Below are 23,165 nucleotides of genomic sequence, written 5' to 3'. Positions count from 1 at the left end.
ATGTATGTACTAGTGTAACCTGTGCCTACGGCCGGGACTTCACTATCGCAGTTGAAATGCAAAAGTATAAACCCGCCTATTATATTCGAAAGCACGCATTATATTTTCGTAGTTAAAACGGTGCGAAATTATGAACTCGCTCAGTCCAAACAGTCTGCGAACTATATATTACACAATATATAATTGTGGGTGGCGTCGTCTGCTGACAGTGCTCATTGAGCACTGTCAGCAGGCCGAGAGCTAGATACAAATTGAAACGACCGGTTGAGTCAGACAAATGCTTCAATCATGATACAAAACCATGATATCATGGTTTTGATTGCGAACTATATATTACACACTATATAAATATTGTATAAATATTTCACATTCTTTCATTCAGAGCCCGGAAATAATTATAACAAATAAGGCTTAGTTACGTGCCGGGCTCGCTAAAGCGTCGGGCATTTATATCGCCCGTAGCACTCAACTGCTCAACTGCAACAGCCAAGGCACACACACACACACACACACACACACACACACACACACACACACACACACACACACACACACACACACACACACACACACACACACACACACACACACACACACACACACACACACACACACACACACACACACACACACACACACACACACACACACACACACACACACACACACACACACACACACACACACACACACACACACACACACACACACACACACACACACACACACACACACACACACACACACACACACACACACACACACACACACACACACACACACACACACACACACACACACACACACACACACACACACACACACACACACACACACACACACACACACACACACACACACACACACACACACACACACACACACACACACACACACACACACACACACACACACACACACACACACACACACACACACACACACACACACACACACACACACACACACACACACACACACACACACACACACACACACACACACACACACACACACACACACACACACACACACACACACACACACACACACACACACACACACACACACACACACACACACACACTTTAGTATCACATTTGAGTCACAAAATGATCAATTAAACCACTTACTACCGACAGATTTAAAAAACTTAATAATTTTGCTTCATCATAGTTTTGTCGGCACTATACCGAAAAAACCAGTCGCATATCTCTTACCGTTTTCTTGATTTAACCGTTCGGAAATTTCCCACGGACAGACAGACACACACGCACCTTGGGATTATTAGTATAGATATATTTACCAAAACCCATAATCATGGGTAGAGTGGACCGCTGCCAGTGTCTCTCTTTCACAAACAAAAGGAAATGATATTAATTTGAATAACCGTCCGCAAATGCAAAATGATACCGAGAACGCTCGCTTTTCCCAAAAACAAAAATGCGATACAAGTTGATAAAGTTGGTTGAATTAAAAGTAAATAATTATACACTAATTTTGCCTCAGATTTATGTTACGTTTTGATAGAAATATTTTTAGAACATGAATAAAAGCCTGAAAAGTATAAATAAATTTCCATTATCAAGATCCATTTTTAATGTAACTTGAAAATTGATGTAATTATATTATTATTATTGATTCAATTTCAAAATGCTAAACGGAAACCCGTACAATAGTACGTTACCTCGTTATGAACACAATGATAGCATTGTTTAGAAAGAGAATAAGTAACCATTTTAATTTTAAGTGCTGCATGAAAAATTAAACAATAACATTAACTGTGTACAAAAGTATCAACTTAAATGTATCATTCTGATCTTGACGTACACGGAAAATATTTTGATCTTAACAATAATATTTCAAATGATGTTAACATCATAATAAATAAATTACAAGTTCAAACTGTCAATTTTGAGTTTTAGTTCTACCCAGTAAAAATGTACTGTTGCATCGATACTATATCCTAAAACTAAAAACGCATTTTATTTCTGCTCGTCTGGCTCTTATCGTCTGTGGTCAGTGTAATAAATGCCGTGAGTAAAGTTGGCTGAGAATTTTGTTGTCTCCGAATCCAATCTTGATATATTTGGTACCGAAAGTTGCTTGTTATAAGTGTTAATAAATTCGCTTGTGTACAGGTTTAAGAATTTGAAAATAAATTTTGACTAACAGTTTTTTAAAACGTGCTTCCCAGTGCATTTATGTTATTTATATTTTTGGCACCAAATTTATCAACATAGGAGACAAAATTCTGTGCTAACTCATGTAATGACTACTCATGTCATGAACCAAATTTGCAGCATTGATGAGTCTTTGACCAGATTAATATTATCCTAGAATAAAATTTATCAAAACTAACCGCAGGTTCAATTTAAAATCTTTGTCTTTTGAATTCCCTTTGATCCTTTCACTTCAAGTATATATAACCATTACAATCTCATACCCTTATGAACACATACTTCAAGTCTTATCTCTCAAATCACAGCCGTTGAGCTGTGTGTCGGCCTCGTTCTCTCTATAGATTAGATCAGAATGCGTTAATCTAACCATTTCGAACGAACCCTCTGCGCGCCTAGAAGAATCTTCAAGTCTGTATTAGAGATATGAAACTAAAACATCACGCTCTAACTCCTAAGATTTCAAATCTGTCCTTTCCATTTCGTATCCATTACTACCTGCCCGTCCCTCGTATCGTTCTAATTCTTCTTGAGTAGGTTCAGGGTATAGGTACCAGCCAGCAAAGTAAAGTATAGATGATCCAATACGGAGAATTATCTGCACCCAAACAAACCAAACCAGCAAACTGTAACGATTATTGGGTTATAAGGACACAAATTAATCGTGGCATATGCACTATGAGCGGTATCGTGATTTATTAATTATGTTGCTTATTAATTAATTGCTTATTAATTAATTGCTTTTTAATCAATTATGTTGCTCAAAAACAATATGTTAAAGTTTTTGGCGTACGTTTTTCACTCATTATTCCTTTTTGGAATCATACGAAGAAGGTTGCACAAACTATATTAAATTTCAACAACATAGACATTTTTCTATTCTTTATACTTTTGTACAAGTCTCACCTATCCAAATCGTACACCCAACAATTTCCCTGTTTCCCATCAAAGTTAGTCCTCCAGATAGTACAGGCGTTGTCTATGATGTACCCGAATAGGATGGGTGCTGGGAGGGTTCCTAGCACTCTGGTGATAAACTGTCTCCAGCCCTGAGCCACCGTTCTATCCACCTCGCCTACAACTCTCTGCAAATTTATAAATACTTGTTTAAATTTAAAAAGATTAATTAGGGTGAACCATGTAGATGCGTAGAATCACCTTGTTGATATCCACATTGCCCCTTTTTGTAAATTTTCAAATGCCTGGTTAAAACGAATATTTTTGTAAACCCATGAACAATATTTTTGTATCCAACAATAACAATATTCACGTTGTCGTCACCACTCTCTGTATAGTTAAAAAAGGGAAACTGTTGGTGAAATAAAACCAAAAATACAAACGGTAATTTGCTCTTGATATCGCCTCGATTATATTAGCATAAGTGTTTAAATAAAAGTAAAATTAAAAGTAAATATACCTGATAAACAGTAGCATGAGCCGCGTACCCAGAGAAATTAATCATAGTTCCTATGACTGACAGAGTTAGCGAGATGTAGAGCCGGGTCTGACACCTGGAACCACACTCTCCCGGCACCACTGTCTTCCCTGCTGTACACCCACATTCTGAGTACTCTTTTACTCCCTGTAGTTAAATATGTTATACACTCTCCCGGCACCACTGTCTTCCCTGCTGTACACCCACATTCTGAGTACTCTTTTACTCCCTGTAGTTAAATATGTTATACACTCTCCCGGCACCACTGTCTTCCCTGCTGTACACCCACATTCTGAGTACTCTTTTACTCCCTGTAGTTAAATATGTTATACACTCTCCCGGCACCACTGTCTTCCCTGCTGTACACCCACATTCTGAGTACTCTTTTACTCCCTGTAGTTAAATATGTTATACACTCTCCCGGCACCACTGTCTTCCCTGCTGTACACCCACATTCTGAGTACTCTTTTACTCCCTGTAGTTAAATATGTTATACACTCTCCTGGCACCACTGTCTTCCCTGCTGTACACCCACATTCTGAGTACTCTTTTACTCCCTGTAGTTAAATATGTTATACACTCTCCTGGCACCACTGTTTAGTGTTTTCCCTGCTGTACACCCACATTCTGAGTACTCTTTTACTCCCTGTAGTTAAATATGTTATACACTCTCCTGGCACCACTGTCTTCCCTGCTGTACACCCACATTCTGAGTACTCTTTTACTCCCTGTAGTTAAATATGTTATACACTCTCCTGGCACCACTGTCTTCCCTGATGTACACCCACATTCTGAGTACTCTTTTACTCCCTGTAGTTAAATATGTTATACACTCTCCTGGCACCACTGTCTTCCCTGCTGTACACCCACATTCTGAGTACTCTTTTACTCCCTGTAGTTAAATTTTTTGCACCCGGTGTAACTGTAACCAGCCAACACAACAAAACCGATCAAACGTACTTCATATCGATTTTTGTTGAAAAATTTGATTTCAAGGATTTCGACTAAGAATTCACATATAACACTATGGTAACTATGGTGATTCCAGATTTGTGGGGTAAGACTCACTGATTTGATGTCAGCAGGGTCGTTAAGCTCTCCTCCCAAACAGCCAGCATGACACTGGGAGAAGTAGGTGGTTTGATCTGAGGTGTCACACACGAAAGAGGGGAATACTGTGTTGCATTTACAGTCTTCGTTACATGTGTCTAGGAACGCCGGGGTACTGAAAATGTTTCATGTTAAAAACTAGTGGCCATTTAACAACTGAATTGAAATCGAAAATTGGACATAAGATCAGCTTGATCACTGTAAAATTGTTATTTGCAAGTACAATCTCAATATTTCTCAACCCTCACTCCAATATCCAAAACAATAAACAAAAAACTCCTGATCACCAAAAACTCTACCTTACTGCACTAAATATCGTGCGCTAAAATCCGCCCTAAAATACTGCGCTAAAATACTGAACAAATACTCGAATACTGACATACATAAAAACGTAAAGTATAGAAAACAAAATTAATCAAGATCAGAATATAAACAGTTGGAACTGCAACTGCCAATATGACCATACAACAATTTCGTCTAACTTCAAGAAAGGTATTAGGTTGACTTCAACAAAGGGATTAGTCTGACCTGGCATTGCTGTTGGGATATATAATGTCGACTCCTCCCACTGTATTTGAGTCACAACGGTAGAAAAGACTTGCTGTAAAGGGGGTGGACACTAGGACTGCTACCGCGTAAATTAGCAGCAACTTTTTAGCTGAAATATTGAAGTTTGAGTGAGAACGATTTAGAAGATGATTACATGATACCTGATGATCCGTTAATGAGATCAGTGAATGAATTTGATAGGAAACCAAGACTGAAAATCTTAAATAAGAAGTAAATATGGCACGAATGATATTTGTAAGGTAAAAATGGACTAATGATGAAGGCTATAACTCAGAAACATAAAGAAAGAAATTGATAAGACTAGTTTAAATCTATAACTCACGATGCCAATCTTTGATCCTCATGATAGCTCCACCCAGGACAAGACCCAAAACAAAAGCAACCACGTTTGTTACTCCAATAACTGTTCCAACCTCAGAGAACCCTAGTCTGAAGTAAAATCAATGAAACAAGAAATTTAATTTAAGCACATTTTACAGAATAAAAACTTTTTTATGTGTTATGAATTGTTTTACATCTTTTTATTAAAAAGATGTAAAACAATTCATAACATATAATGTCCATTTGGTGTATGACTTTTTTGTCCTTGACTGCTAATGGGAAATATATATATCTTCTGCTTGGTTTGTCATTGGAAATGATAAAATTGAAGGGATTAAGAAGAAGTTAAGAAGGAGTTATAAGACAAGAAGTTATAAGACAAGAAGTTCTGTGATCCACACCCTGGTAAATTTATGATCGAGCTCGGACGATCCTGTATTCAACTCACCTAAAAGCTATGGCATACATCTTTGGAAGGTAACTTATAGATCCAATCTGTAAGAAAACAAGTGCGTCCCCAAACACAAGGCAGTTCAGGGACTTGTTCTTCAGTATCCTCTTCGCTACAGGGATCGTATCTCTGGTTATATCCAATATCGAACGATGGAGTTCGTTCTTCTTTTCCACTGCAGTTGTGATACCCTTTTTTATCTTGTCTGATAACACCCTCTGCAATGGTTGGAATATAAAATGGCATAATCTGGTGTAACTATAATCTACAATAATGTGATATTGAATGTCTGCAAGACTATAATCTAGTCTAATAATGAGAAAAAAGAAACAAGCTTGCTTTGAATTACAAAACACACTATACCACTGACCTTAGCAGCAGGCATCTGAGTAGGAAACAACATGACAATGAAGCTCACAAAGAAGATCACCACAGCCGGCACCAGGAACCCTAACCACCAGGCCCCCACCCACTCGGGTCTGCTGGGGTTCATTCCCTCCGGGGGGTCCAGAGTCACGTACATGTCAAGGGAGGCCCCCGCGAACAGCACTGAGATGGGGAACCCTACAAAGGTGGGTTTAAATTTCCCAATTGGTCAGACTGAGCAGGTTGAGCTGTAGTCATACATGCAGTTCTGAGGTGTTAAAACATTTTCAATACTATCTTCAGTAACATCCTGAATCAGAAACTCGGTTAATATCAGTTCCTAAAAAGAAGAACAATGGAAATGAACCCTACCTACAAAGGTGATTATGTACAGGAGGGAGATAGCGATACCAAACTCTTTCTGTGTGTACATTTCGTCCATGTAGGTGGGGCCAGCTATACCCGGGGGTGAGCCACCTATACCCTGTGTTAACATTGTTTTAGAAGGATTGTATGAATTACCGTTTGTTCAATATGAATCAATCTGGTATTAACTCAGACGGAAATTGAATTAATGTCCTTGCTAGCAAATAAACCCATAAAATGTTTTTCAATCATACACAATTTCAAATAAAATTTCCCGTCTCTATTTACCAAGACAAGAGATCCAGCAACAAAGAGCCAGAACAGCCCGTGGTTCCGAACTGCATAGCTACCATCTGTCTGAGGCGGTGGACCGAACCCCTTTTCACTAAGGTCACATAAACCTCTGATACCCTCCATACTCGGTACAAAGGCGTCCTTGTTCATTTCAGGATACTGAAATCAGGCAGTTTGTTTGATTAAAACCTTTGCTAGATTGATTAAAACCTTTGCTAGATTGATTAAAACCTTTGCTAGATTGATTAAAACTTTTGCTAGATTGATTAAAACCTTTACTAGATTGATTAAAACCTTTGCTAGACTGATTAAAACCTTTGCTAGATTGATTAAAACCTTTGCTAGATTGATTAAAACCTTTGTTAGATTGATTAAAACCTTTGCTAGATTGATTAAAACCTTTGCTAGATTGATTAAAACCTTTGCTAGATTGATTAAAACCTTTGCTAGATTGATTAAAACCTTTGCTAGATTGATTAAAACCTTTGCTAGATTGATTAAAACTTTTGCTAGATTGATTAAAACCTTTGCTAGGTTGATTAAAACCTTTGCTAGATTGATTAAAACCTTTGCTAGATTGACTAAAACCTTTGCTAGATTGATTAAAACCTTTGTTAGATTGATTAAAACCTTTGCTAGATTGATTAAAACCTTTGTTAGATTGATTAAAACCTTTGCTAGATTGATTAAAACCTTTGCTAGATTGATTAAAACCTTTGTTAGATTGATTAAAACCTTTGCTAGATTGATTAAAACCTTTGCTAGATTGATTAAAACCTTTGCTAGATTGATTAAAACCTTTGCTAGATTGATTAAAACCTTTGTTAGATTGATTAAAACCTTTGTTAGATTGATTAAAACCTTTGCTAGGTTGATTAAAACCTTTGCTAGGTTGATTAAAACATTTGTTAGATTGATTAAAACCTTTGCTAGATTGATTAAAACCTTTGCTAGATTGATTAAAACCTTTGCTAGATTGATTAAAACCTTTGCTAGATTGATTAAAACCTTTGCTAGATTGATTAAAACCTTTGCTTATCAGACAAGTTGATTTCTCTTGTAGCCCATTGTATGTAGTTCCCTGTCTCTTAGTCTAATCGTCATAGTTTTTATAAAAGTCTTATATTTCAAGCTTGGAAATACCGTATTGAAGTAATTTAGTCACTTAGTTATAGAAACCTCTGCAAATAGAGTAGCCATGGCTGGTAGAAGACACGACAATACAACAGCAAACATGCCAATAGCTATCCACCGGATTTTCTTAGAGCTGCAGTAGTTGGCTAGGATAAGTGAGGCGAAGAGTCCAGATATGTCGTTCCCAAGGAGGATTACTCCTGAAAACGATAAATTATCATTAAAATCATGCTTTGTCCAGTAGCATGAACCCAGCTGTTATTCACAAAGACAAATTGTGCAGCTGGAGAACATGCCCGAAGCAAAATCAAATTCAATTGGTCAGTTGTCTAAATATTCGCTATTGTCGTCAAATTATCATTTGCACCATGGACCATATTTCTCAATTATTTCCTGCCAAATCAAATCAATTTGTTGAAACTTGGCAGTTGATCGATTTTAATCAAATCATTAGACCATAATCAAAATGGGAGTTGATTTAACGAGAAGTTTAAATGGTTGACCGACAAATATAAATTAATTTTATACTTTATGCGGTTTGAAAGTGAAGCTTACAGTCTAACCTGTTTCTTTAGAGTTCAAGTTGAATGTTTTCTCTAAGGTTGTAAGGTATACGCTGAGGACTCCAAACGACATCACGGTAAACAGATTACCAATACCAAAGAATACAACAAATATGACCGGCTGGTTAAGACACTGAAATTGAGGAGAGGTTAGAGTCAAACTGGGCGTCAAACTGGGCGCTTCCTTGAAAAGGATATTGTCGTTCCTTGATACGATCGCAAAATGTAAACAGAAACAAAAACAAATTCTGCTCACCTCAAGAAACCTGGGTCTCCACCCAAACACACCCATTTGAGAGGTTTTGCGGTCATCCTTCTCTTCTACCTCACTGAAAGTAAACCAACGCTTTATTAACAGCCCGGGTTTGAACCCTTAAGGATCGAAACACTGCATATACAGATATAAAGTTCTCTCTTATGGATTAAGATTTAGATAGTGTGTCATTAGGGTGTGAAGGTAAGAGTAAAGGGTGTTAAGGTAAGAGTAAAGGGTGTTAAGGTAAGAGTAAAGGGTGTTAAGGTAAGAGTAAAGGGTGTTAAGGTAAGAGTAAAGGGTGTTAAGGTTAGAGTAAAGGGTGTTAAGGTAAGAGTAAAGGGTGTTAAGGGTGTTAAGGTTAGAGTAAAGGGTGTTAAGGTTAGAGTAAAGGGTGTTAAGGTTAGAGTAAAGGGTGTTAAGGTTAGAGTAAAGGGTGTTAAGGTTAGAGTAAAGGGTGTTAAGGTTAGAGTAAAGGGTGTTAAGGTTAGAGTAAAGGGTGTTAAGGTAAGAGTAAAGGGTGTTAAGGTAAGAGTAAAGGGTGTTAAGGTTAGAGTAAAGGCTAGAATCTACAGTTTATGTGTTAGCTGTTAGGGTTACAGAGGTAAGGTAGCCGGGAGGGATCCTGCAGCACGTTCAAGGTTTATCAACAAATTATTAACCACACCATTCATCTGTAGTTTGTAAAGGACGATACGAGCTCTCAGGCTGTTCCCTGTCAAATTCCATGTTCTATACCACCCAATAAATCAAAAAAAACACAGATTGAATTAGAAATATGCAGGAAATGGACAAGAAATGAACGAGAAAGGGTCGCGTTTGAGAGAAATTCAAGAAAACGGGCACCGTTCAGGATCCTCCTGCACGTATAAGGTTACCATATTGGTCTAAAACCAAGGTTAAAAACTGTCTTATCAACAAGTTGTTCGCCATACCCTTCATCTGTAGTTTGTAAAGGATGATACGAGCTTTCAGGCTGATCCATGTTAAACTCCATGTTCTAGTACGAGCCAAAAACAGATCGAAATAGAAATGGGCAGGAAATAGACTGGAAATGGACGCGTCAAATCAAAGAACGAAATCAGGCACCAATTTTTTGCTACTCAAATGAGGATACCTAAAGGCTCCAAATTAAGAGGTTAATACATGAGCTGTAAACGGTTTTATCTTACAAGTTCTGATAAGGTTCTGATAAACTTCACATCCATTCAATGAACACGGATTAGGAATTTAGCGGGAATCAAGGAAGGTGCAACCTCGCACATATATTGATTATAATTAAATGAAATGTTGTACGATTGAACGCATCTTAGAGTCTAGATTGTCATTCATGTTGGTTCAGTTCACCTTCCTATGACATGTCAATTACCACTAGCTTCGTAAATGAATTATTCTGAATTTAGAGAACAACTTACTATGTCATCTTTGGGGCCTCCGGATCTGTGCTGAAATCTTGTGCAGCTCTGTTGTGATGGACCTTACTGGAGTCGATGGAGAACTTAACTTTGTTGGAGCTCATAGCGAACTTTAACAAACAAGCAAAGAAAGGTTAATCGGGAATTACTTGCGGGAAAATAGTAAATAAGATTTATCAGGGAAAAGAACAAAAATAATTGCAAGATCAATCAAAAGTGCATCGTTATAATTGACTGTGCAAACTTAAATGTTTTTGATAGACTGATTGGACATCTTAGACTTCACCTACTAATTTAATCATTATTTACCTAGCAATATCGGGGTTATGTTAAGCTAGAAATTAATGGCCTATTAAGTCACAGTAAACGTTAATCGATACAATTGAAACATTAATTATATTATATTAAGATCCTTTAATTATTAGCATCGCCAAGAATAATGAGTTTTAGTCCTGAGCTGCAATCATTATTTAACACTATGGCATTTATCCAAGTCTCCAAAGCTTATTTGCAGCTTTAAATCTCACAGTAATAAAGATTATTATTGGCAGAGTATTACCTACAAATTACATTTTAACAACGTTGTTTTTAAGTGATGGTACGTGTGCATACTAGCATATTATGTGCATATTATGTACAACAACAACGTTAACCCATCAATACAACTGGTGATCTTATTACACGAGAGCGATGTGAATATAGCAAAAATTCGTTATAAACAACATCACAATTTTCAGACTCTCTCATCTTACGTTACTAAATTAACTACCTACATGTTAGCTACGTTGTTCAGAAGTTATGAAAAAAAGGAACACCTGCTGGTAAAAGTAAAACGAATTATAGGAGTCGTGTTCGTGATACAACACCAAATTTGCAACTGGTTATTTGTGACAGCAATCATTAAATCCATCATGCAATTTAATTCATTGATGCAACACAATCAAAGCAAATTAATCGCAACAATCAGCCTTAATTTAAAGATAAAAGATAAGGTTGTTATCAGTTTTTGTAAGCTGAACTTAAATTAATAATCACTATAAGTATATAATGGACACACTTGAAAGCTTAAGGACTCTCGCCCCGATAATGGGTTTGTGGCCATCAGTATAAAACGTCTGATCGATACTAGAAATCTGAATTGGTATTTATCCCCATACTATATTATATGCCAGACGTGAGCGTTGTTGGATATGTTAACTTGTTAATGGCGCACAGTTCTTGTAATTGATAAGATGTTGATAAGACATGGAATCTGCGAAAGCTGTATAATATGGTCAGCTGTTATTATTAGATCCTTCGTCATTAACTTCTTAAAAGTGAGAAACGCATATTTAGCATAAAATATGATGATAAAAATCAATCCAGTTTTCAAGTACCGACTATTATTTCCTCTAAAATTTAGTTTACTTCATGCTAAAAATTAAACGAAAGATTACAAGCTTTAATTTTTTAATTTCATTTAATTTTATTTCAAGCTGAAAAAGTTGATTGATTGATTCGTACAATAATTATAAAAACTTACATGTGAGCGAGATCTTTAACGTCAGATACAGCTTCGTTACGGATAACAACACCGTCCTCCAAACCTTTCCCCATTTCCTTAAAGATATTAGGTTTTTTAAGAGCCTTGACTTTGTTAGGTTTTCAGGCGTCCGTCACTAGGCCACTAAAGCATTTGAACCAGTCAAAAAAGTTTAAGTTGTATATTATCTAGTTTATTAGTTTTGTTGTAACTTTAACTTGTTTTAAACTAACAATTTTTGTTGTTGATATCGGAATTGAAAGAGGGACAAATTCCTTCGCTTCGACGATTTTAAGCTTCTGCAGTTTAGAATCGTTAACTATAATAGCTTGGTTATCTCATATCCAACAGTAAAAAACGATAACTTTAACCAAAACAGAGTTAAACAGAATTAAAGAATCTGACAAATTTAAATTACAAGTAAATAGAATTGTGTGTATGATTTTTATTTCAAATTTTCGACTAATGAACTTTTCGATTACGTTTTTCATGGCACTTGTTTTAGTCTTATGCCCGTATTTATTTCGCTGATTTCGATTTTATCGACATTTTTCCGAAGAATGAAGATAAAGTGTGAATATCGATATACTTACTTTAGGTTCATTTTGAATTAAAATAGCTCAGCATTCAGCTTGATATTGATGTTTCAAATTTTAATCTACCTCCTTTCATTTATATTTTAACCAAAGTCAGCCATAACTTTGGCTAGGACACTAAATTATAGTGCACTGCACATCTACTTCAGAAGATCCTTGCAATGTACTTTCGGCTGTTTATCAGGCATCTTACTATATATAAAGCGAGACGATATATCAACTTTAACGCGAATTTCTGCAAAAACCAGTCAACTGAAACTTTTTTGACTGGGTCAAATGCTTTAATGGCCTCCAAATCAGCATGAAAAAATAAAAAATTGGCCAAGAAATTATAATTAACTAGCAGGAACCCGTCTAACCCTAAAGTGGTGTCAAGACCGGAGAGACTAAAACAATTATTACCTATTTAATTCGCGTTTTTGACACTACTTGGGGGCCCAAATTTTGGGCACTAAAATTCTTATTCCTTGGCAAAATTGTTACTTTTTTATGCTGATGTGAAGGTCATTAAAGCATTTGGCCCAGCCAAAAAAGTTGTATTTCTTTTACGGTTTTTGCGGAAAGTCGCGTTAAAGTTGATGCCATGGTGTCAGTAAAATGGTACGGAACCCTATTGTCTCGCTTTATATATAGTAAGATTATTATAGGGTTTACAACAAATTACCACGGCCCTCATCACTTTATCTTGTTTGATTCCTAGGTCGTTAGCCAGCAAGCTTTAACTTGACCCTAAATCTCTGAAGATAATCCTTGAACCCTTACATACGGTTACAATATGCCATACTCCCAGCCTTGATCATACGAATTTTAAATAATATTCCGAACGACACTTTATCTCAATATTTGATAAATAGCCTGGTTGAATCATTAAATACTCTAAAAATGGTCCATCCCAATCTAGGACAGCTGATCCTGTACCTAATTTTAAAGTGATAAATAGAATGATAGAATTTTGAAGCTATATTAACCTTATCTTGAAGTTTGTAATTAGAACTTCCAAGCCTGTTTTTAACCTCTGCAAACTCAGCTGATATTTTGGCGATTGTCTTTAAATTTAAATAAAGCAATATGTTAATTAAAGTATTGAAGATAAGTAATAAGTATTGATTGTTGTAAATGTTGCTGTTGTTTAATTACAAGGTTAGGACGAGTTAAAATGACTGGTTTATCTGGGGGCACGAAGAAATGAACTTGAAGCGTACAAAACGACACACGAACAAAATTTAGAATGGTTATCAATTGAGGTAGTATCCAAGAAGCCCGAATCAGGTCGCCGAATACTAATGAAATGACGGTATTATAAGGGTCGATCACATATATTACAAAATCAGCCGACAAGGGAGGGGGTGCACGGTCATGATGGACATTTCATTAAGCGAGATAAGAGTTTTAGTTTAGTTAGATTAACTTAATAACTACTAAAAATCAAATACCACAACGAAACAAATCTAAAACAAGAGAGCCTCAACTTGCCATTAAAAGCGTGACAAAATCAAGTTAATTGTAAAAGCACAAAGCAAATAATCCTCTTAACTCCAGAATAGTGATGAGGCTCGACGTTTAGGAAGCAATCTGCGTAAACTTGATATCAAGCCGATTAACCTGTACTTTATGTTTATCAAGCAATCATTTGATGAAATTAATAGGCTAATCCATATTGGTGGAACGGGTTAAAGTTTCACGTGTGTGCCAGTGTCATGTGATAATCATGTGGTATCATATGTCTAATGGATTGGTCATGTTTAATAGCTTATTGTTACTTTATTAGAGCTGAGATCATTTAATCGATCGTACGAATACAATTCCGTATTAGTACAAGCTGTTATTAATATGAAGGACTGTCCCAACTTACTGTGACCATCCTATAACTTAGATTGACTTTTATTTTAGTGTTTGTCTTAACTGAATGGGAGTTTTGACTACATTTTTAAATAACAAAATTAAAATCCGTTCAAACAACTGCTTCGAGTGCCAAATTGAAACAAAGGGTCTTTAGAATATTGACGTGAGAACAAAATAGGATTAATTTCATATTCGTCAATTGTTCCATGGAAGTTAAGGTTAGTCTCTTTTTCATTTTAACATACACGACATACACGACAGTTTAAAATCCTGAGTATCTACTAATCTACAGTCTGTCTCCTTGAGTAGGCTTTTGACTCATGTTAAAACTGAAGTTACGTCAGTTTCTTTTAAACTTCTGGTAGCTGAAGTACCTCAATGTCTAGGGTTATACAGGATTAGGATTAAGTACTCAGTTCACGCCCCTATCACGTGTTCATGGTCACGTGTTTGGACCACGAGTTGGAACTCTATTAACGTGTTGGGAATTAAGTCTGCCAAAGACAAGCTTGGAACCTGATACAGTTAATTCGATTGTTAAATAAATTGGGTAATGGACATTATCGGATAGGCCGATATTCGATAAGCAGGTGCTTTGATTACGCCTTATATCATGTGAGAAATGTTTGTTTCTAATTTCGAAATTTCTGAATGTTCCAGAATTTGAGAGCACTCCTTGCTTACAATAACAAAATAAAATTGATAAACCTTAAGAGCTAAACTTAAATCTGGGCTGCTCTGAGTTGAGGTGCTACACCGAACATTGAGGCAGCAATAAGAAGTTGAAAATCTAACGATGATGACAATCAGATGATTTTCATAGTGCTCCGAAAAAAAAAACATTTTTACATTCCCTCTCAGAACCTGCAGAAAACCAAAAAAGTAGAACAATAAAAATAACAAACCTCGGCAGGAGATTCTTGCAGGTCAGGCGTCTTCACGGTACTCATTCTCCCTGCCCTCCGTACAGTCGCCGTGCTCACCCTTCTCACCGCCTCCCCACCAGCATGACTCACCCTTCTCACCGCCTCCCCACCAACATGACTCACTCTTCTCACCGCTACATTCCCCGCTCTGCTGACCCTCCTCACCGCCTCCGTCATGACTGGTTCCTCTATCCTGCTGATTCGCCTGATCATGGGGTCGTGGACTATGCTTAGACGTTGCATTTCAGCGGTCTTATTCCGGTTTTCTAGTGATTTCTAGCGGTCTTTTAGCGGTCTTTTAGCGGTCTTTTAGCGGTCTTATTCCGGTTCTTTATCAGTCTTAAAGTGGTCTTCAAGGACACAAAAGGAAGTAAATCTTTGTTGGCAAAACTAGAGGCGAATGTTTCAGAGCTCGTGATGATTTCCAACTTTTACACGATTGTAGAGATGTTTCGCTGAAGAGTTTGAGCGCAAATACCAAGGCAACAAACTAATAATGATGACAATCATGAGACTTTGATTCAAGAGCCATTGGGTGGATGATGTGTGAAGAATTATCTTGAGAAACGCTGGAGCAGAGGTTAGATATTAGATTTCATGATTGCTGTTTAATCTCCATTGATGTTTCAAAGTTGAATGGTTATTATCATAGAGTTCATTTCGGTACCTTGCATGTTCACACTTTCACATTAAATTAATTCCAATTTTTGACTGATCATTTCAGACGGCATCTCAATCGTGGTTCAAGGTTTTAAAATTTGATCTAGAATTTGTTAGTATGTGATTTGTAAAAGAAAGACCGGTCATTGTACTTATTTTAGAGTTAAAGTCGATATCAATGACCCTTGGTATGTTAAGATGCTATGAACATTATGACCTCGCGTTCGACTTTATCATGATTGAGGCCCAATTGATATAAATATATGCCAGCGTTCCCTCCCTTGACTAGAATCTTCAGGCTTAGTTGTTATATAACCGACGATTAGGCGGAGAGAGAGACAGGCTGGCGCCGCCCAAATACTCTCTCTGAGTCTCTGGTCGGGAAGCAACGTTACTCAACATAGTGAACAGTCAGCGTTAGCACTGCTTATCTTCAATAATAAGTGATCGAAGATTTTTGGATTATAGCGATTTAGATAATCATAAATGAGTGTCACAAGTGAAGCTCTATAATTTAGTCCAACAAATATACAATACATTGTAATACTAACAAAATTGAAAAGAAGGCTTACGCAAAATTTACCGACTATAGCAAACTTACAAGATAGACAAAAAAGCAATTTATTACTAGCTACGATAGAAATAGGAATAGGAATCTAAATAGGAATTTGAATAAAACCACGAATTTCTACATGTGCCGTTTAACGGAATGGATCTAACTTACTTTATTTATAGTTTATTAGTTTATTGTCTTAGCTAAATACCATTCACCTGAAAATCCCTGCAAAGGCTCAACTAAGGATAAAGAAAACCTAGTGAAGGTGACCGGTAAAATTTTAGAAACATTGAAGTGGCTAAGAGCTTGCACTTGAGGTAAATTTCATGGCTAAAGATAAGCAGCTGTTATTCAATCAGGCAACACAGAAATTACGTTACATCATTTCATCAATAATCAGATTACATAAAATGTAATGAAGTAGGATGAAGTAGGTCATTGAAGTTTATTGAACGCCCGATAACTTATCGGCGATAAGACGCCTAAATCGATACAATTTGTCCTTCTCGTCTGAAGGTACAGACTGCAGGTCCGTTTCGATTGCCTTTGTTAATCTAAAATTTGATTAATTATCTTATCAGAATTGTTCTTAGCTGTTGGCTAAAAACTTTTTTTTTCACGAGAATAATTACTTTGTGCATTTATTGTAAAGCTACATCTGTGCGGTGTGCGCCATGAAAATGTATTTGACAGCATCATAGTTATTGCATGAGTGATGAATACTCGATATAGTTGTCATGACAACTACAGTTGTGAGCATCTAATTATGGAGTTAACGAGGAACTGACGAGTAAAAACAACAAGTTTAGCGCAGTTACACAGAGTCAACATTAAGTCTCTTACTGCGTCTCAGGAATATACAAAGTACTAAAGTAACGACACAAAATAATTTGTTGCAGTCGTTATTTTGATTATATTAAATGTAACTGTGATTATTTAAAAATATTTTATTATTTATGTAGTGAAAGCCTGTGCTAATCGAATATTTTTGAAAACTGTTAAGTTTTTTACTCATTTAGTCCCGCTGTTGTCTACTAGTTCAGTGCAGGTCTTTGATTTTAACAATAAATAGACCACTGTTGATGATTCTAGTAAATTAATAAAATGATTGACTTACCACATCTCCGTGCAAGTATTTCTTGTTGTTCTGAACATATCACTATGCCTGAATAATCTTAACAGCATTAGATATCTTAGTTAAGTTTTGAGTTAGAGGTTGAGATCAGATCATATCCAAATTTGTTTGTTAATATGTATACCTTTCTCCTCATCTTACTGTACCTTGCTTGTTAAGTTACATTGTATTAGATTTACCATTTATACCTCACCTACAACCAATTTTATTCCTCCTGATTTATTCTGATGAACTCTTTTCCCCAAGTTTCAAATTGGGTTAGGTTAGAGTTACGGTTAGAATAACCAGTCGTTTAAAGTTAGAGATATAAAACATGGGACTTGTAACGTTTTGGTATATATTTTATAAATATATAAGTATCTATATATTCTAACGGTTACTACATAGTAAATTAATAATAATTATCTGGTCGACCGCGGTCAGCTGAAGCCGATTACCCCGTCTAATTTCGGTACAGCTTTCACAGTTTCACTGAAGGAGGCGAGCACAATCTCAAATCCGTAAGCAATCGTGTCGATTGACGGTCGATTGACAGTGGCTATCGTTTAGCAGGATAATTAAACAACTATGAATATATTTGACCAAAACCCATAATCATGGGTAGAGTGAACCGCTGCCAGTGTCTCTCTTTTCCAAACAAAAGAAAATGATATTAATTTGAGGAACCGTCCGCAAATGCAAATTGATACCGAGAATGAAATCGGTCGCTCGCTTTTCTCATTCAATAAGCTTTATTACAATACGTAAGCCGTGAATGAATGGGAAAAGCGAGCGACCGATTTCATTCTCGGTATCAATTTGCATTTGCGGACGGTTCCTCAAATTAATATCATTTTCTTTTGTTTGGAAAAGAGAGACACTGGCAGCGGTTCACTCTACCCATGATTATGGGTTTTGGTCAAATATCATCTCTTTTTGATTATAATGTCAGGATAATTTACACAGTCGAAACTTAATAAGGAGGTAATTTCAACGATTTCGAAATTTTACCTTTGAAAACGTTTCCTTGTGTTTAGGTAGGCATATCTGTCAATAACAGACTGAATATAGCACTTTTTACTCATTCAAGTTGGCATTAAATTCATATATAATGCCATTTTAATATCGTGGGAAAGCAGAATATATTCGAAATCACGAATGAGCAAAATTCTCACCTTTCGCACGTGCAAACTTTGAGCGGACGTTGCGTGCGCATAAAATATTGAATCACCATAAATTTTTGCATAGTGTTATTTAATATATAGTTTGATAAGCATGAAAAGTTTCAGAAGATTTCAAAAAGAACTTGGATCACAACGGGACTCCAAAGTTGGTAAAAATCGTGAAAATAACAATTTTCAGTGATTTTAGCTATTTTAAATGAATTTGGGCGTGTCCCCACGTGTGCAACTTTTCGATTTTCAACTTTAAAACTAGCCTATAACACAATTTAGACCTTTAGGAAGCAAAATTGAGCTCCACAACCCAAGGGATGGCCCAACACCAGAGAATACTAATTCACAACTTTTGTGTTTTTATAAAATTATTCTTCAAAAAAGCACAAACTTCAATAGCGAATATCTTTATGAAGGAGCAAGGTAGGAAAACTTTCCGGTAGATTTTCAGAATGCTTGAACAATTATCTAAGATGAAAATGTCCTCAGATTTTGAATAAAATTACTCCTTAATGCTTTAAAATCGATTTGAAAAGTTGTTATTTTGTCAAAAATCAAGTTTTAAAAACACTTAAATTGATGACGTCATCAAGTGATGATGATGACGATAAATTATTTTTCGATATAATGTAAACTAAAGTATAAACAATTATCTTTAAAACCTGTGGTTCGAAATGACTGTATCTTTTATACTTTTGAATCTACGGACACTTAAATGTAGGCTACAATTTACTGCAAAAGCGTCTTATCACAGTGCTGGCAAGCACGACCGTTGCATTTATTGTGGGTATACTATGTTCCCCATTTACTATTATACCCCCTTTACTATTATACCCCTTTTACTATTATACCCCCTTTGGTACACGTTACAAGCCTCTTTTGTGCACGCGAAGCGTGCACTCCGGCCGGAGGCGGCGGCCGAAGGCCGCCGCCTCCGGCAGGAGTTTTCCAGGCATTAAGACTCATCGGAAGTCGTTCAGCAGATTTATTTTTAGTTCAAAACATTCTAATTTGATGTCAAAGATGACAAGAATAAAAAATAGTTATGTTCAGATTTTTAAGAAATTTTCATAAAATACTTGCCAGCACTGTTATACGAAATTCGGTAAAAAACCCAAAATCGCCATATTCAGGTGCCCTAAAAACCATGTTAAAATTGAGTTAGAGATCTGAAATTTTTCAGGGCGTCTAGACGTTGACCAAATTGACTGCAAAAAAAGTTTCAGGTTTCAGGAGCATCGGGAAATGGGTTTTCTAGAACCCCTGTTTTACAACAGATTGTCGGGACATATACATACAGATATAGGTACATACATATATATTCAGGGATAGACGCTTTGCCAGTCAATTGTAGCCTGTATTTAAGTGTCCATAGATTCAAAAGTATAAAAGATACAGCCATTTCCGACCACAGGTCTTGCAAATAATTGTTTACACTTTAGTTTACATTGTATAAAAAATTTATTTGACGTCATAAACACCCCTTGATGACGTCATCAAGTTAACCGTTTTTAAAACTTGATTTTTGACAAAGTAATAACTTTTAAAATTAATTTTAACCCATTAAGGAGTAATTTTATTCAAAATCTGAGGAAATTTTTACCTTAGATAATTGTTCAAGCATTCTGAAAATCTTTAGTAGTGGAACAGCAATACTAAGGTAATGGGACTACTGCGGACCCTCTACCGGCCAAACCTTGTTAACAAAGCCGCAGTCAAGGTTCGGTGAACGGTAGTTAAAAGCGCTTAAGGGACATAAGTCAAATTGGTAGAGCAACATCATGTAGTGGACATCTTAAGAAATGAGGAGTGGGTAAAAAAAATCTACCGGAAAGTTTTTCTAGCTTGCTCCTTCATAAAGATATTTGTCATTGAAGTTTGTGCTTTTTTGAAGAATTATTTTATAAAAACGTTAATTTTGCGATTTAGTATTCTTTGGTGTTGGGCCATGCCTTGGGTTGTGGAGCTCAGTTATGCTTCCTATAGGTATAAATTGTGCATTAGGTTAGTTTTAAAGTTGAAAATCGAAAAGTTGCACACGTGGGGACACGCCCAAATTGATAGAAAATTGCTAAAATCACTGAAAATTGCTGTTTTCGTCATTTTCTGTCAACTTTAGAGTGCCGTTCTGATTACAGTTCTTCTTGAAATACTTTGAAACTTTGCATGCTTATCAAGCTATATATAAAACAATTACATGCAAAAATTTACGGCGATTCAATATTGGATGCGCATGCAACGTCCGCTCAAAGTTTGCACGTGCGAAAGGTGAGAATTTTGCTCATTCGTGATTTCCAACAAATTCTGCTTTGCCACGACAGTTTAATGTCATTATATATGAATTTAATGTCAACTTGAATGAGTATTAAGTGGTATATTCAGTCAGTGATGGACCGATATGCTTACCTAAACACAAGGAAATGTTTTTAAAGGAAAAATTTCGAAATCGTTGAAACTTCCTCCTTATTATAATGAAGATATCAGTTTATATTTCGACTTTATAAAGTATCCTGACATTATAATCAAAAAGAGATGATATTTTACCAAAACCCATAATCATGGGTAGAGTGGACCGCTGCCAGTGTCTCTCTTTCCCAAACAAAAGGAAATGATATTAATTTGATTGACCGTTCTCAAATGCAAAATGATACCGAGAATGAAATCGGTCGCTCGCTTTTCCCATTCATTTACAATTGTAATAGATTTTAAGAAGAACTACCCAAAGGCAGCTGTACTCGGCAATAAAGATTCAATAAACTTCAGCTAATGCAATAAGTGATAACTACCACCCTTACCCCGAAATACTAGGTATCGACCCGAACGCAACCCAAAGAGATTTTTACAGCATCTGATTGACATGTAATCAATCGAAAATTATTACAATTCGTAAGCCGTGAATGAATGGGAAAAGCGAGCGACCGATTTCATTCTCGGTATCATTTTGCATTTGAGAACGGTCAATCAAATTAATATCATTTCCTTTTGTTTGGGAAAGAGAGACACTGGCAGCGGTCCACTCTACCCATGATTATGGGTTTTGGTAAAATACATATATACATATATATATATATAGCTTCACGACAATCTGTTGTAAAACAGGGGTTCCAGAAAACCCACTTCCCGATACTCCTGCAACATGAAATTTTTTTTACAGTCGATTTGGACAAGGTCTAGACGCTCTGCAAAGTTTCAGATCTCTAACTCAATTTTAACATGGTTTTTAAGGCACCTGAATATGGCGATTTTGGGTTTTTTACCTAATTTCGTATAACATGCTGGCGCGTATTTTGCGCAAATTTCTTAAAAACTTCCACATAACTATTTCTTATTCCTGTCATCTTTAACATTGAATTAGAATGTTTTGAACTTAAATATACCTGCTGAACTACTTTCGATGAGTCTTAATGCCTGGAAAACAATAAAGGGGATATAATAGTATAGGGGGTACATAGTGTTGTGAATATAAGGGCAACGGTTATGCTTGCCAGCATTGTGATATTTCTATTTTAATTTTACCATTTTTACAGCGAGGCTCGACGTTGAAGGTGAAGTTGTTTTCTGTGTGACAGGTAACGTAAGTGTCTCCTGTGTTTAGATAGCCAGGAAGACAAGACACTAATATAACTTCTTCTGTGCCAATAGGAAAGCTTGCGGAGGTTAACACAGAAACCCATTCAGCCGGTAAACTTGTACATGGTTCTGAAATGTGGTGTGCGATATTACGTTAACTTTAAGTTTAGTGTGATATTGTGTAGGGATTTATAAGCTTAGGTTTAACAAGTGGTGGAAGTGATTCTATTGGATGTGTTTTTAAAGAATGATACTTTTCGTGTTTATATTAAGTGGCAAATTACTTCCCCGATAATATTGATAATTTCCTAACTATTAATTCTCACTGAAGTCTACAACCATCAATAATATTTTCAGACTAAACGATCGTCTGGGTATCCTTCAGAATCGAGACAAATTTATGAAAATTGAATACGCGTAGTATAGTAGCATCACCAGCAACTACAGGGAATTCTGAAAAAAAAATGCGACGAAATTGAGTGAGTTCAGTTGGATAAAGAGATTTTGAGAAAGCTTGCGGAGGTTAATAAAGAGATTTTGAGAGATAAGATTATCTTTTTGAATTAAACAATTCCGGAGCAATTGTAAATTGTTTTAAGTAGAAGTTAACAATTTACTCCGTGTTAATTCTATTAACGATTACCTGAGTAATTATCTAATTCTAATTAGGTAATCATACCTGAGTGTTAATTCTATTAACGATTACCTGAGTAATTATCTAATTAGGTAATCATACCTGAGTCTTA

The 23,165-nt window shown here is 36.2% G+C and overlaps 2 protein-coding genes across 3 annotated transcripts; both read right to left on the bottom strand.

The window, feature by feature from the left end:
* Positions 1-1,457: 1,457 nt before the first annotated feature.
* LOC134818521 (solute carrier organic anion transporter family member 4A1-like) lies at positions 1,458-15,402 on the bottom strand. 2 transcript variants are annotated; one of them, XM_063828133.1, is made up of 15 exons: positions 15,324-15,402; positions 11,981-12,057; positions 9,047-9,119; positions 8,791-8,923; positions 8,273-8,427; positions 7,088-7,252; positions 6,806-6,917; positions 6,438-6,631; positions 6,065-6,285; positions 5,618-5,724; positions 5,254-5,383; positions 4,684-4,840; positions 3,598-3,762; positions 3,087-3,265; positions 1,511-2,806 (listed from the first exon to the last, which is right to left on the bottom strand). In XM_063828133.1, exons 1-15 carry the CDS (start codon positions 15,366-15,368, stop codon positions 2,635-2,637), a joined length of 2,085 nt encoding a protein of 694 aa, XP_063684203.1. In that variant the 5' UTR covers positions 15,369-15,402; the 3' UTR covers positions 1,511-2,634. The 2 variants fall into 2 exon arrangements, with proteins under 2 accessions (XP_063684204.1, XP_063684203.1); XM_063828134.1 differs by lacking the exons at positions 11,981-12,057; positions 15,324-15,402 and adding an exon at positions 10,459-10,676 and having other exon boundaries at positions 1,458-2,806.
* LOC134818004 (probable ATP-dependent RNA helicase ddx17) lies at positions 7,259-8,161 on the bottom strand. The gene is made up of 3 exons (XM_063827410.1): positions 8,158-8,161; positions 7,325-7,975; positions 7,259-7,287 (listed from the first exon to the last, which is right to left on the bottom strand). The coding sequence occupies exons 1-3, from the start codon at positions 8,159-8,161 to the stop codon at positions 7,259-7,261; spliced, it is 684 nt and encodes a 227-aa protein (XP_063683480.1).
* Positions 15,403-23,165: the final 7,763 nt, after the last annotated feature.

The sequence above is a fragment of the Bolinopsis microptera genome, chromosome 7, assembly GCF_026151205.1.
Source record: "Bolinopsis microptera isolate Bmic1 chromosome 7, MBARI_Bmic_1.0, whole genome shotgun sequence".
In the NCBI taxonomy this organism is placed as follows: Eukaryota; Metazoa; Ctenophora; class Tentaculata; order Lobata; family Bolinopsidae; genus Bolinopsis; species Bolinopsis microptera.
This window is presented reverse-complemented; position numbering and strand designations above follow the sequence as displayed.

Coding starts and splice junctions, on each gene's coding strand:
- LOC134818521 (XM_063828133.1), bottom strand. CDS start 15,368: ATGAGTACCGTGAAGACGCCTGACCTGCAAGAATCTCCTGCCGAG. Junction 8,924..9,046: donor GGAGACCCAGGTTTCTTGAG/GTGAGCAGAATT, acceptor CCTCAATTTCAG/TGTCTTAACCAGCCGGTCAT. Junction 3,763..4,683: donor ACCCTGCTGACATCAAATCA/GTGAGTCTTACC, acceptor ATTTAACTACAG/GGAGTAAAAGAGTACTCAGA.
- LOC134818004 (XM_063827410.1), bottom strand. Junction 7,288..7,324: donor TTTTAATCAATCTAGCAAAG/GTTTTAATCAAT, acceptor TAATCAATCTAG/CAAAGGTTTTAATCAAACAA.